General features: G+C 39.0%; 4 protein-coding genes across 4 annotated transcripts; 2 read left to right on the plus strand and 2 right to left on the minus strand.

Moving 5' to 3' along the window:
• Positions 1-207: 207 nt before the first annotated feature.
• On the minus strand, positions 208-861 carry LOC117571017 (chitin-binding domain protein cbd-1-like). The gene is made up of 2 exons (XM_034252975.2): positions 708-861; positions 208-634 (listed from the first exon to the last, which is right to left on the minus strand). The coding sequence occupies exons 1-2, from the start codon at positions 733-735 to the stop codon at positions 267-269; spliced, it is 396 nt and encodes a 131-aa protein (XP_034108866.1). The 5' UTR covers positions 736-861; the 3' UTR covers positions 208-266.
• Positions 862-1,319: 458 nt separating this feature from the next.
• Positions 1,320-3,055, minus strand: LOC117571016 (chitin-binding domain protein cbd-1). Its single transcript, XM_034252974.2, has 2 exons — positions 2,974-3,055; positions 1,320-2,912 (listed from the first exon to the last, which is right to left on the minus strand). Exons 1-2 carry the CDS (start codon positions 2,993-2,995, stop codon positions 1,357-1,359), a joined length of 1,578 nt encoding a protein of 525 aa, XP_034108865.1. The 5' UTR covers positions 2,996-3,055; the 3' UTR covers positions 1,320-1,356.
• Positions 3,056-6,161: 3,106 nt separating this feature from the next.
• On the plus strand, positions 6,162-8,253 carry LOC117571262 (peritrophin-44). Its single transcript, XM_034253323.2, has 2 exons — positions 6,162-6,869; positions 6,935-8,253. Exons 1-2 carry the CDS (start codon positions 6,863-6,865, stop codon positions 7,936-7,938), a joined length of 1,011 nt encoding a protein of 336 aa, XP_034109214.1. The 5' UTR covers positions 6,162-6,862; the 3' UTR covers positions 7,939-8,253.
• A 211-nt stretch (positions 8,254-8,464) lies between these two features.
• Positions 8,465-9,778, plus strand: LOC117569728 (peritrophin-44-like). The gene is made up of 2 exons (XM_052003558.1): positions 8,465-8,545; positions 8,626-9,778. The coding sequence occupies exons 1-2, from the start codon at positions 8,465-8,467 to the stop codon at positions 9,664-9,666; spliced, it is 1,122 nt and encodes a 373-aa protein (XP_051859518.1). The 3' UTR covers positions 9,667-9,778.
• The last annotated feature ends 3,392 nt before the right edge of the window (positions 9,779-13,170 follow it).

A 13,170-nucleotide genomic window follows, 5' to 3' on the forward strand; every position in this document is an offset into this window, starting at 1 on the left:
GTGCTTTTGATAATCTTTTTCAAGACGTTAAGACTGGATTTAAATTTGGAAGTTCTGAGTCGTAGTACACTGATTCCCGAGGGAAGATTGGAAAAGTTAAGCTGAGAATGTTTCTTATTGAAAATAATATCTGCATATTTGCTTAACGCTCGCCTAATCACGTCCTCTAAATAAAAGTAGCATTTCTGTTAAATTCAATATAGCATCAAAATGAATGTTTATTATAGCATTTTACAAGTGTTTTTTTTAACACAAACTCAACAAGTTTAGCCAACACAAATACCTTCACTGTCGACCACACATGCCTTGATTGAGGTATCGAAATAAGTTCCAGTGGCGCATTTCTGATTCACAATCTGTCCATTCACACACTGATAGTAGGCAGCACAATTCTGGGGATCCACCTGGAGTTCATCACCGCTGCAGCTGCCAGGACAACATTGTCCGTTGTTCTGTTCACAGGTACCCGCATTCCAATAGTCTCCACTGGGACAGGACTGGGAAACGAGGACTCCACCCGAGCAAACATAGTACTGGGTGCAATCGAGGGGGTTCGCTTGGGTTGCACCTTCTTGACAGCAGTTGGCAGTCAGGGTTTCGGTGATCTGCCAGCACAGGAGACACATCAAGAGGACTGAATAACGAATTTTATGTCAATTACTGTTTCATTTTTAAATGTTGTATTTTTAAAAGGATTCGAAATCTACCATTTTGATATTTCTTTTGCAGGTACATTTTGTGTTGTAATTTCTTAGATTCTCAGATGCCTACTAACGATGTTTCTCTAATTTGCACCTTTTATATTTTCCAGCAATCAGAGTAATGAGATGTTTTTATCTGATATTGGATCTGATAATTTAACATTACATGTTGTATTTATCGCAACTGGTGCATGACTTTTCAAAAAACTGTAACTTTTAACTATTATTAATTGTCAAAAATGATGCTGTGCCATGACTTTGAAAATTTTTGAAATCAATGCTTTTATTGCCAAAATTTGTTAATTGGTAGTACCAAAATCTTAAATGAAATTCAATAGCATATGCATTTACCTTTTAACCCTTTAGTGATCTACGTTGTAAATAGAAAATTGTCGTTACAATATAAAACAAACGAATTATGCTGTTTGATATCTATAGGTCTTTTTTTTATCTATTTATCTCGATTTTTTGTCTAGTCTACTGTTTTCCTATCTATGTTTTAACATTGAACAAGTGTTCAATGAAACAACTTAGAAAGATACAAACGGATTCATTATTTATGTTAAATCAAAAATAGTTGAGAAATATTATAAAACCTATAAAACAACAGCAATTTCATTATACATTGTAGTTTTATTAATGTAAACATCCAACTTTACAAGGTACAATTGACCTTATTGGCATAGTTACAGGTCTTAAGCGTCTGATCCCAGTAGAGATCACCAGAGCACTGCATCTCAACCTCGCACTCGCACTGACAGACAATATAGCCACTGCAGCTGGTCAAGGAGGGGAAAAACACGCCCTCTCTTTCACCGAGACAACGACCATTGCTCTCACAGGAAATACCCGAGGGTCCAGCAGTGGGTCCCGACGGTGGGGTATAGGGCCACTCACAGTAAACATTCTGCGGATAATCGCAGAGCTCTTTCACAGAATCATAGAGCAAATTGTTGGGACAAGATTGTTCTACGGCACAATTGAAGTTGCATTTGTAGAACTTGTTGCAAACACCCTCAATGGGGAATAGAGCGCCTTCTGTTTGGTTCTGACACACGGTGGCATCATTATCGCACACAACTTCCGGTACATAACCTTCGGGATAATCGCACTGATCGGAGGTTGCATTGTAGACCAAACCATCGGGGCATATAACATTCGCCGTAGCAGAAGAAGTGCGATCCCAGTCACAAACCTGCGCCTCCTCATTGAACTTTGTGTTGGCATCACAGGGCATGGCAATTGGACATTGACACTGGCAGACAAAGTAACCATTTGTCTCGTTATTAGCAAACATTTTACCATCGCGTTGACCGGCACAAACACTCTGATCAGTGCAAGTGGTGCCAGAGGGTCCGGCGATTTCGCCGCCAGTTGCATCCTCAGTGTCGTTGGGCTCACACTCCACATTCCAGAAGTAGTCGCACATCTCGGTATCAGGATCAAAGTACAGGCCACTGGGACATGGCTGTTCGTAGCTACAGCCGTGACTACATTGCAAATAGCTGGTGCAGACGCCATCAATGGGCACTCGGGCGCCATCCAATTCATTGGCACAATTGGGACGCTTGTCGCTGCAATAGGAGGGCACTATGGGGCTGCTGGTGGATGAGCCACTTGAAGTAGTTGAGTCTGTGGTAGGTCTTGAGGTAGTTGAGTCTGTGGTTGGTCTTAAGGTAGTCGAATCTGTGTTGGGTCTTGAGGTAGAACCTGTGTTAGAAGTTGTTGAATCTGTTGTAGGTCTAGAGGTAGTTGAATCTGTGGTAGGTCTAGAAGTGGAGTCTGTGTTAGGAGCTCCTGTGGTGTCCTCTCCCTCATCGAAGGTGCTGTCGGTGTTGTCTGCGGGTGTTGTCTCCGTGTTGACTGTAGTCTCCTCCACAGGCAGACAAGGAGTTGTGGCCTCGATCAGATCACTCGCCTGACACTCATCAGCACAGCAACTACATACACAATCATCATCGCTATCGGCATTGGCATAAAGCGAGAGTCCACTGCAGTCTGCACGCCATTGGAAATCACATTCACCCAGCTTGTGATTGAAGTGCAGGCCACGTGGACAACTGCGTATGGCGGCAATCTCGCGATCCGAGCAGAGCACATAGCGTTTGCAATCGAGGGGCAAAGGTAAACGAGTGCCATCGTCTTCAAAGGCACAAATATCCGTCCAATCGGCAGCCAGTGCACTCAGCACACAGAGTAAAGATATGAAGACTGTAACGAATAAGAATTGGTATATTATAAAAGTATTAGAGAAGAATACTTTAATGCTTACCGATTCCCTTTAGTTGGCTCATTGCTTCAACTTACTTGGAGCAGCTTCTAATTGTACTGAACCTCCTGACAGGCAGCTGCGGAGCATTTATGGAAGTGGAAAAATTGGCATACGCATATGTAGACATTTGTGAATGAAATCAGTAGTCAATCTTTTGATAATACCAATAAACTTATTTATCTCTTGATTAATTCGCTCTCTTGCATGTTATCGAAGCTGCTGCCTGTGTGAGTAATTACGCGCTTGTTACGGTTTGCGGCGCTCCCTTATCAAACGGAACGGACGTGTTTGCACCGCACCGAACCATATTTTATGTTGTTCTCTCTGCACGCTTGATAACGCATCGTTTGGATTGCAAATATTGATATCAACTCGTCAATGAAATGGAAAACATTTCAAAATTCGCAGAACTATTAGCGCCACCATAAACAAACAAGTTTTGCAAATTCTCGCTTTGAATTTTTATTAATCAATGCCAAGTGCATTTCCATCTTTTTGCTTAATTGCTCTGAGGGTAAATAAATAATTTTGCATATATGTACATATGTATATACAATTCGACATTATCTTATCAGAGGTTTTTTTGATTGAATTATTGAAACCTTGGCCAAAAGTATGCCACATAATATTTTGATTGTATTTTTTTTCACTCTCATATCAAACACTTCAGCTTATTCATCTTTTGTAAAGCATACTTACTCCTACCTAAAAATGTAGTGGATGCATAAGCCTCTCGTAAAATGAAAATTATTATATTTTTAGAAAATTGTAAATTCTTTTTCCATACAACAAACAAATTATATTTTGTAACTTTCCTGCATTTTGTAATTCTGGATTCAGCTCATTAAAAGTATTTTGAAACACTTAATCTTTGACTTAGTAATTTTATATGGCAAAAAGTGACGCTCATGTTGAATGTTAACTGTTTTGTTTGACAATCAAATTTACATTTCGGCATATTTTATTGTTTATTTGCTTAATTCTAACTAAAATACCGTGCTGTTTTGGTTCTATTGAAAACGGGTGTCAATTATCTTACTTGCGTCTTTCTAACAAGTTTTTTACTTTAAATATAATTGCTTATTTTTAAACTATTGTTATACTAAATATTTATGAGGTCTCCAGAAACATTCCATGGTGAAATAAATAATACGACAACATGAAAGAAGTGGGTTTTTAGTAATGACTTTAAACATACTAAACGTCGGCAAAAAAAGTTTAGTATCGGTCGTTATAAAAAGCAGATTGGTAAACAGATCGAGTAAATTATAATGTTTTGATTGGAAAACGCCAGCCATTGGGGGTAGTACGATAATTGCCAGAAAAAATTCCGTGTCAATGATAATGTACGTCATTTGTTGCGTATCATGAATCGTTCTCAGCTGGTCGCTGATCAGACGGTCTATCAGTCGGCCAGTCAGCTCGCAGAGCTGTAAATATTGATATAGTATACGATATCAAAGAGCCAATCGAATAACAGTATGCGAGTAGGTGACGCTTCTGCAATTGCGAGACAAAAGGTGGCTAGAAATGGTGTCAGATCGGATGTCAGCTGATGGCAGAAAGTCAAGAAATGGTTTAACTATTTACATATATTCATGGCAGACAATGAACATGGATAGGTTGCCCCCAGGTACTGTTATGTTTGAAAAGAAGTGCGGTGACTGGCTTCCTGCTGTGGAGCGCGTTAGATGGGATCCGCTGGAAACTGAAACCAAAACAATTCTAATTATTTAATAAAGCAAAAACAAAAAGAAAAGAGAGACTACAACTAAAAGATGGCAAGCGAGGTACGCTTGAATTAAATTACACAAACACAAACACAACACACAGCCTTAAACGATGAAAAGAAGTGCAACAAATGTAGGCAATGCCAAAGCTTTTGGACTTGGGCTAGACAGTTGGGAGATTGATCCATGGCAGGCTTATGGGTATTCATTACATGGTAACTATCTCCCTCTCAGTCTTTCTGTGTGTATGTGTGAGGGTGTGGTAGGGAAAAGCGAGTACAAACAACGACAGAAATACGAGTTGATCGACAATCTCTCACATATGCACGACAACGACGACGACAACGATGTCGAGTCCATTGTAAAAATCTTCTCAGGTGTAACAGGTTTCTCAGATTTAAGCAGAGCAGAGCCATGTGCTCCACACAGTCTTCTCTGACTCTCGCCTCGTTATCAGTCGTAATCGTGATCGCAATCGCTCGCGTATTCCAAAGGAGTATTCACATCAAATTTAAATCAAATGCCATATGCACCATCCAGTTCAAATTGAAGAACTGAGATCGATTGGTGCATAGATATATCGCCAAAAAAAATTCACATTTTATTACAATTCTAGCACCATTCGAAATCAGTGCTTTTTATTGGAACCGATCAGCGGTGCATAAACACAACGAAAAGCAAAAAGAGTTTATAAAGTGTTTAAATAAAAGTGTAAAATATTGTTATCAATTCTGTGTCATTCAACTGCGTTTCAACTTTTTTCATCAGCATGCAAATTAAGTGCAAATATTGGCTTGAACTGTCGACCGCGATCATGGCTGAAGCCTCTCAAGTGCCGCAAAAAAGGTTTCGCATTCCGGTTTGTCTAGGGCTCGTCAGTTAACAAATCAATTAGAAATCATTATTATAAATACTGTGGAGATTTACCAGACGGAAAGCATAGTAAACAAAAACTGCAATTCATTCAACAATGATTAAAATATAAAAAAAAGTTGTATATATAGTAGATTAATTGATAAGATGAAGAATGAATGAATATAAATATTTTAAACTGGCTTTTATTTATGCCATTCAAGTTTAATAGCATAGTTAATACATATATTGTAGTTTGTTCAATATAGAATGATTTACATTTTACATAGATATTTTAGAAGAATTAATTAAATGAGCTTCAAAATTGAATTTCAAGAAATACTATAAATAATACAACATTAACATACAAAATATAATTAACTTAAACTTATGTTATACAACATAATAAATGATATATTATAAATTACAAAAAAAAAGAATATTAAAATACTTCTTCTTTTTAAAAATACATAACTGAAGTACAAATTTTAATCAAAAATGTAAACTAATGTAAACACAATTTCTGTACATTCAGTAAAAACAAAACTCAGATTCTGGAAGTCACGTAATATGTCGTCTATATGTGAAATTCAAAGTTTCCTTTAATGAATCAACAGAATAAAACCCTAGGAAGAGGTCAATGTTTGTTTCTAAGGTTGGATCTCTTGTCTGTGGAATAGAAATGCCCGAAATCTTATCGCCAATAAAAATTAATAAACCATTGATAATTTACACCTGTTGTTATGAGTGTGGCTAATTTAAAAATAATTATCGTCCTGTTATCATATTTTCGGTAACATAAATCTTTCTGAAAATCGCATTAATAAATAAACACAAAAATGTGTGTAAGAGAAGACTAGAAAAATATGCCAAATTCCAATTGAATCAGAATAGTCGAAACAACGATCGACGATCAAGGCCATAAAAATGGAAATCCTAATCTTAACATTATTTGTACAATCTGCCTTAAAAGCAAAAAATAAACAAGACAAGAATGCATCAACGCAATGAGCTTTGGCAAGAGGCAAAATGCTGTGTTAATTTTAGGGAAGGGGTTCGACTTTTTGCTGCTCTGCTGCTACTGGTTCTGTGCGTCTATTCTGCCTGATAGCAATACAATAATACAATCTGACATTCCGAAATCTTATCTGCAGTGAAATAGTAATTGCTTTCTTAATATATGCCTCTGACATTATGGAAGTTCCAGCACTTTTGCGATGTTGTCCAGCCGTATAAATGCCAAATTCGCATTTCGCCGTCAGTTAGTATAGTTTTCATCGACCGTGAATAAACAGTTCACAAAAAATATGCAAGGTCTGTCTGTGCATTCTCAAGTGAAAGTTGGAAAGGAGTTTTAACAATTTTTAAATATTTTGCAGTTTTGCTCGCATTGCTCGCATTTGCTGCGCTTTTGGAGCTAAGCAGCCAAACAGAGTATGTCGGAATAAGCGAGGATATCTGTCGCCTCTTTCCGGATGGCACGAAGCTGCGACAGCCGGGATACTGTGATCGGTGGATTGTTTGCAAGGACTTCAAGAGCACCACCGGTGGCACCTGCACAGCGCCACAAGTCTTCAATTTGAATAAGGGAGCTTGTCAAGCTTCACTGGAAAAGTCAGATACTTACTGTGATTCACCTTGTTCTTCAAAGACTAGTGGATACGTGGGAGACACCTTCAACTGCGCCAATTGGTATTACTGCGATAAGGCTACCACTTTAAGCAGTGGCATATGCCCTTACAGCATGCACTTTGATCAGAATCAACAAATGTGCGTCTATCCCAAGGATGCCATGTGCACTGCCCAATTTGAACTGGTTCAAGTTGTCCCAGCGAAGACCAACATCAAGGACGAAAGCAACTGCGATAAGTATCTGACAGCCAGTGCTGGTAAGCTCACTACGGTCAACTGTACCACCGACCTCTACTACGATGTCTACACGGGAGCGTGCATCAAAAAGTCGCTTGTGCAATGCGCGAAGCATCCGTTGCCCACTGAGGTTTGTGGCAACAAGAAGCTGGCGATCCGCAACAAATTTGTCGCCGATGGAGCCACCTGCCGTGGCTATTTCTATTGTCACGATCTCGGCTCTGGTGTCCCGGATCCCTCACCCCTCTGGCAACAATGTCCAGTCGCGTATTTCTTCAACGAGGAGCGCAGCATATGCGAAGAACGTGCCCAACGCAAGTGCGTTGAGGATCGCTGCGATGGTCGCGACGATGGCTTCGAAGTGGCCGAAGTTCCCGGCTGCCAGCATTACATTAAGTGTGTGAATGGTGCCCAGTCTGGTGATATTTTGGAGTGCGATGATGGCATGTACTTTGATGCACTGGCTCAAAAGTGCACCACTGTAAAACAGACCTATGGCGCATGCAGCGAATAAAACTTTGCTCAGCCCAAAAGTATGCAATAGAAATATATAAAATTTATATCTCTCGAAAATTGTTTCTGCAATTAACTTCACATATCAGCCCGATTAAAAAGTAAAAAGAAACATTGAAGGCAATGAAAATATATATAAATTTAGTTTATATCTCAAGAAAATTATTTGAATGTACATTATTTGTCAGTCCGTTTAATAAAGGCAATTAAAATGTAAAATCACCGTAACATTTGAAATATTGAGAGCAAAAGAAAGCTTTGAATTGAATAGCATGATAATAAAGCATGATGACTAACTTCTCTTTCAAAAACACAATTAACCTAATGTTAATATCTGCATTACGATTTGTAGTGAGCTGTGCATCAATTCGATAAAACGAAACTTAACTTTTAGGGAAGGGGTTCGACTTTTTGCTGGTTTGCTTCTACTGGTTCTGTGCTGCTGTTTTGGCTGATAGCAATACAATAATACAATGTGATATTCCGAAATCTTATCTCCATTGAAATAGTAATTGCTTTCTTAATATATGCCTCTGACATTATGGGAGTTTCAGCGCATTTTAGATGTTCTCCAGTTGTATAAATACAAGATACCCAATTTGCCGGCAGTTAGTTTGGTTCTTATTAACCACAAGACACAGTTCATAAACAACTATGCAAGGTCTGACTCGGCATTCTCAAGTCATAGTTTCAAAACAGTGATAAAAATTTCAAATATTTTGCAGTTTTGCTCGCTTTGCTGGCATTCGCTGCGCTTCTGCAGCTCAGTAGCCAAACTGAATACCTAGGTGTCAGTGAGGATATTTGTCGCCTCTTTCCGGATGGCACGAAACTACGTCAGCCAGGATACTGCGATCGGTGGATTGTTTGCAAGAACTTCAAAAGCACTGCAGGCGGCCTCTGTGTTGACGGACTACAATACAATTTATTAAGGAACGCTTGCTACAAATCTCTGGAAAAGTCAGATACTTATTGTGACGATCCTTGCACTTCAAAGACTATTGGATACGTTGGCGACACCTTCAATTGTGCCAATTGGTATTATTGTAATAAGACTAGTCTTTTGGGCAGTGGTCAATGCGCCAACAACATGTATTTTGATCAGACTCAGCAGATGTGTGTCTATCCCAAGGATGCTATTTGCAATGCAAAATTTGAACTGGTTCAAGTTGTGCCAGCGAAGACCAATATCAAGGACGAAGACAACTGCGATAAGTATCTGACAGCCAGTGCCGGTAAACTCACTCCGGTCAACTGTACCACCGGCCTCTACTACGACGTCAACACTGGAAAGTGCATCAAAAAGTCGCTGGTGCAATGCGCGAAGATTCCGTTACCCGATGAGGTTTGTGGCAACAAAAAGCTTGCGAAGCGAGACAAATTTTCAGCCGATGGTGGCACCTGTCGAGGATACTTCTATTGCCATGATCTCGGTTCTGGTAAGCCGGATCCCGACCCTCTTTGGCAACAGTGTCCTGTGGAATATTTCTTCAACGAGGAGCGAAGCATGTGTGAAGAACGTGCCCAACGTAAGTGTGTTGAGGATCGCTGCGATGGTCGCGACGATGGTTTCGAAGTGGCCGAAGTTCCCGGCTGCCAGCATTACATTAAGTGTGTTAATGGCGCTCAGTCTGGTAATACTTTGCAGTGCGCTAATGGCATGTACTTCGATGCACAGGCTCAAATGTGCACCACCGTAAAACAGACCTATGGCGCATGCAGCGAATAAAACTTTGTTCAGCCCAAAAGTATGCATTGAAAATATATTATATTTGCATTGCGAAAATTGTTTACCTCCTATATATAGAACTTACTATATATGTATGTGAATAAAAATGGAATTTCTATCTCAAATTTTTTTTTTTTTATTTATTTTACAATTGCAGTAAAGTTTTAGTCCGATTTCAAAGCGAAAAGATACCTAGCTCATATATGATTTTCCCCAAAAAAATTTTAAAATATCACTGCAACTTTAAGAAATTAACAGAATACTCCATTAAGCCAAATAAAAAATAAAATAACTCGGTGATTGGTAAAACAGAATTGGTCTCATGTAAATATCTGCTTTACTCTTTTTACACGAAACATCGATTTACAGCGCCGTGTTGAACTAACAAGCAGTGTTAGTTAACAGCGTCAAGCAGTTTCGCAATTAAGTTAGCTTTGGGTTACAAGCAGTGCTGCTGCTTGTCCGTTACTTTTTAAACCTTCATTGTAAAATCTTAGTTGTTGAAAACTCAATTATTCGCATTTTCAAAGGTCTTTTAACATTTGTTCAACCTTTCAACATAATCGAAATTTAACTATTCGTTTTAATATTGCATTTCAGTAAAATTTATTTTGCTATCATTTTGTTTTGTAAAGTTTATCTTTTGACGAATTAATTTCCGTTTGGAATCGGGTACAACATTTACTTTCCGAGTTTGTTGCATTCCAGAGCTATGACTAAACTTGCTCCCTTATTTATTAATGGCCCAACCCGTCTGTCTAGCTGCCATTGCAATCTTGTGGAGTGCACTGCAGAACAGTGGCAGCTGCCAGACGACACACGGTCCAACCCCCAATGCACTAAGGGGCGGCACAACTCCCAGTTTTGGGAGAGTAAAATACGCTGCATAGAACTCCAGTTTGCAGCCAGTCTGCAGCCTGTTTACAGTCTGCACAAATTTCCCTTTTTTCTATGTACTGACTTTCGCTGTGGTTTTCATTTTAGACTTCGATGTGACATGAAAGCCAACCCAGAGACAAAAACACGACCAACAAAAAAAAAAAAAAAGAAGAAAATAAAACGAATAACTAACGTGGGAGTGTGTTAGTAAGACTAATTGACTTTGCTGATGCACTTCGAAAAATGATTCATTTTCGGTCTGGACACGATTTACATGTGTTCAACAAATATGCAATGCACAATTATTTCCAAATTCCTTTTATTATTTGCAGCGTATGTGAGAGAATGTGTCTTAATTTATGCATTGCATATTCCCAATTGGAATTTCTATGCATTTATTTTATTTGTTTATCGGAATGCATATTAATCAAGACTCTAGTCACTAACTATTTTCAGTTTTATACGAATTATTATTGATTGACCAATAAATTACGTTTATTGTTATTTTATTTTTTTTTTAATGTAATTTATTATTATTTATTATTTTTATTATTCTGGCTTACTGCATTAATGGCATATTTTTTTATAGTTTTCAGAAGTAGACATATATTTTTTAATCATACAATAATCTTGAAATAATATTTTTATTTAAAGTTTAAAATCTTGCATCAAGAATATTTTATTCTACATTAAAAAGAAGATTGCAAATTTTGATTTAACAAAATAAAGAATTTTTTTTTATTTCTTCAAATGTTGGAATTTCCTTCCTTTAAAATTAGAACACAATTTCCGAAGTTGTTGCTGTGCTCAATCTTGGGTTCAAACTCTAGTAACTGATATTAAAAAACTTTAGAAAACACACAATAAATGTCTTAAAAAACACTCAATCTATTTTGTTTTGTTTTTATTTGAAACAATCTTAATTTTAGATTGCTTGATCCATTGACGTTCAACATTTTCTAAATATTTTATTTATATAAAATATAACGACGCATGTTATCTATTCTAAAGTATTAATAATATTTATTATTATGCTTATATTTCTCCAAAATATTTGTGCCTAAAGTACTTTAGATAGAATCATATATAATTGTTCCCTGTCTATCACTTTTATCGTGTTTGAAATACTATTTCCTCGCCTTCGACATGGTTACGACGACATGGTCTGCTGTCTGGGTTAATATCAGATGCTTGTCGCCTTTTGTTGGGGCACTCAGACAACACCCCATGGGTTGTGCGCTCTTTGCTGTCGAGCTATTGAGTTGTTGGGGGTTGTCCTCTGTTCTCTATCCTCTATCCGCTGTCCGCTATTCGTTGTTCGTTGTCCTTGTTGGCATTGTGGTTTATGGCTCGTCTCTAATGTCGAGTGTGTAGAGAGCACTGTTATTGGATTCTGTCTGGCTGAGGACCCATGTTTTGGGGTATAAAGCTATGCCCATCTATCAACAACAGTTATAACAAATATTTCGCTCTTATTGAGTATTTCATTTGTTTTTGTGTGTCGCGCGAATGTCGCGGAAAGTTCTAGAATAGAATCGCATAGAATAGCATAGAGTAACGGTATCCACCCTCTTTGTTGTTGGCTGAGATCTAAAATGTGCTGGGTTGATTTCACTGCTGCGCTGCGTCACGTTCGCTTGCCACTCTGCCACCCTGCCGCATGCCACTTGCCACAGCAGTCGACTGCTGACTGCCCATTGCTGTCTGCCATTTTGGCTTTTCCTGTAGGAAGCTTGCATATTTTACGTGCTCCATCCACGTCGTTGTTGTTGTCCTTGTTGTTGTCCTCGTTCTCGTTCTCATCCTCGTCCTCGTTGTTGTTGCTGCTGTCGAGTATTTTGTCTGTCTGCGCTGTTTGCTTTGCTGCGTTGCTGTGTGTGCTGCTGCCCCAACTCTATGCATTTATCGATTGAAATGTGTCTCAGGCTGTGAAATACAGGTCATTGATCTGCTCGTGCTACGATGCGACCAAAATCCTTCTCGTTCTCTTTCTCTTTCTCTCTGTGTGCACTCAGCGACATTCGGGAAGAGACTCGACTGAAAGTTTGTGACAGCTTCCCTCCCAAAAAATAAGTAAAGTGCTTGCAAGTCTTGCTGGCAAGTCTGAGTGAAGCCCCATTTTTAGGATAAGCATTTATTAGTTAAGCAGATATACGAATTAATTCCCTTTCCATTTTAATTGTCAGCCAGTCAGACACCCGAAGAGGAGGAGTGAGAGTTGAGCAGACGAGAGCAGTTGCTTCCTGACCGAACAAGGAAAACACCGGAAAATGGCGACGATAACGAAATTGTTTTCTAGCTTTGGGGTAGTGGGGCAGCCATACAGTGAAGACAGACGAAGGGAGGAGAGGAGAAATGGAGGGGAGAAAGGAGGGTAGGGTGCACTTTATGCTGTTGGGCAAACTGTACCAAAAGTGTGCATGGCATTTTACCAAGGCAACGTGGCAACCACTAGACCAGGCCATATAGCCAGGCCCAGACTGTGGTAGAAAGAGAAACCAACTGCGACTTATGGCCCAGGATACGGGAACGAGTCGAGTCGAAGCGGGTCGTGGCGAGACGTGACGAGGCAAGGCGAGGCGAGTCGAGTCGAGTATGTTTGCCAAAGTTTCGCTGAGGGTTGCA

Source organism: Drosophila albomicans, chromosome 3 (assembly GCF_009650485.2).
Source record: "Drosophila albomicans strain 15112-1751.03 chromosome 3, ASM965048v2, whole genome shotgun sequence".
In the NCBI taxonomy this organism is placed as follows: domain Eukaryota; kingdom Metazoa; phylum Arthropoda; class Insecta; order Diptera; family Drosophilidae; genus Drosophila; species Drosophila albomicans.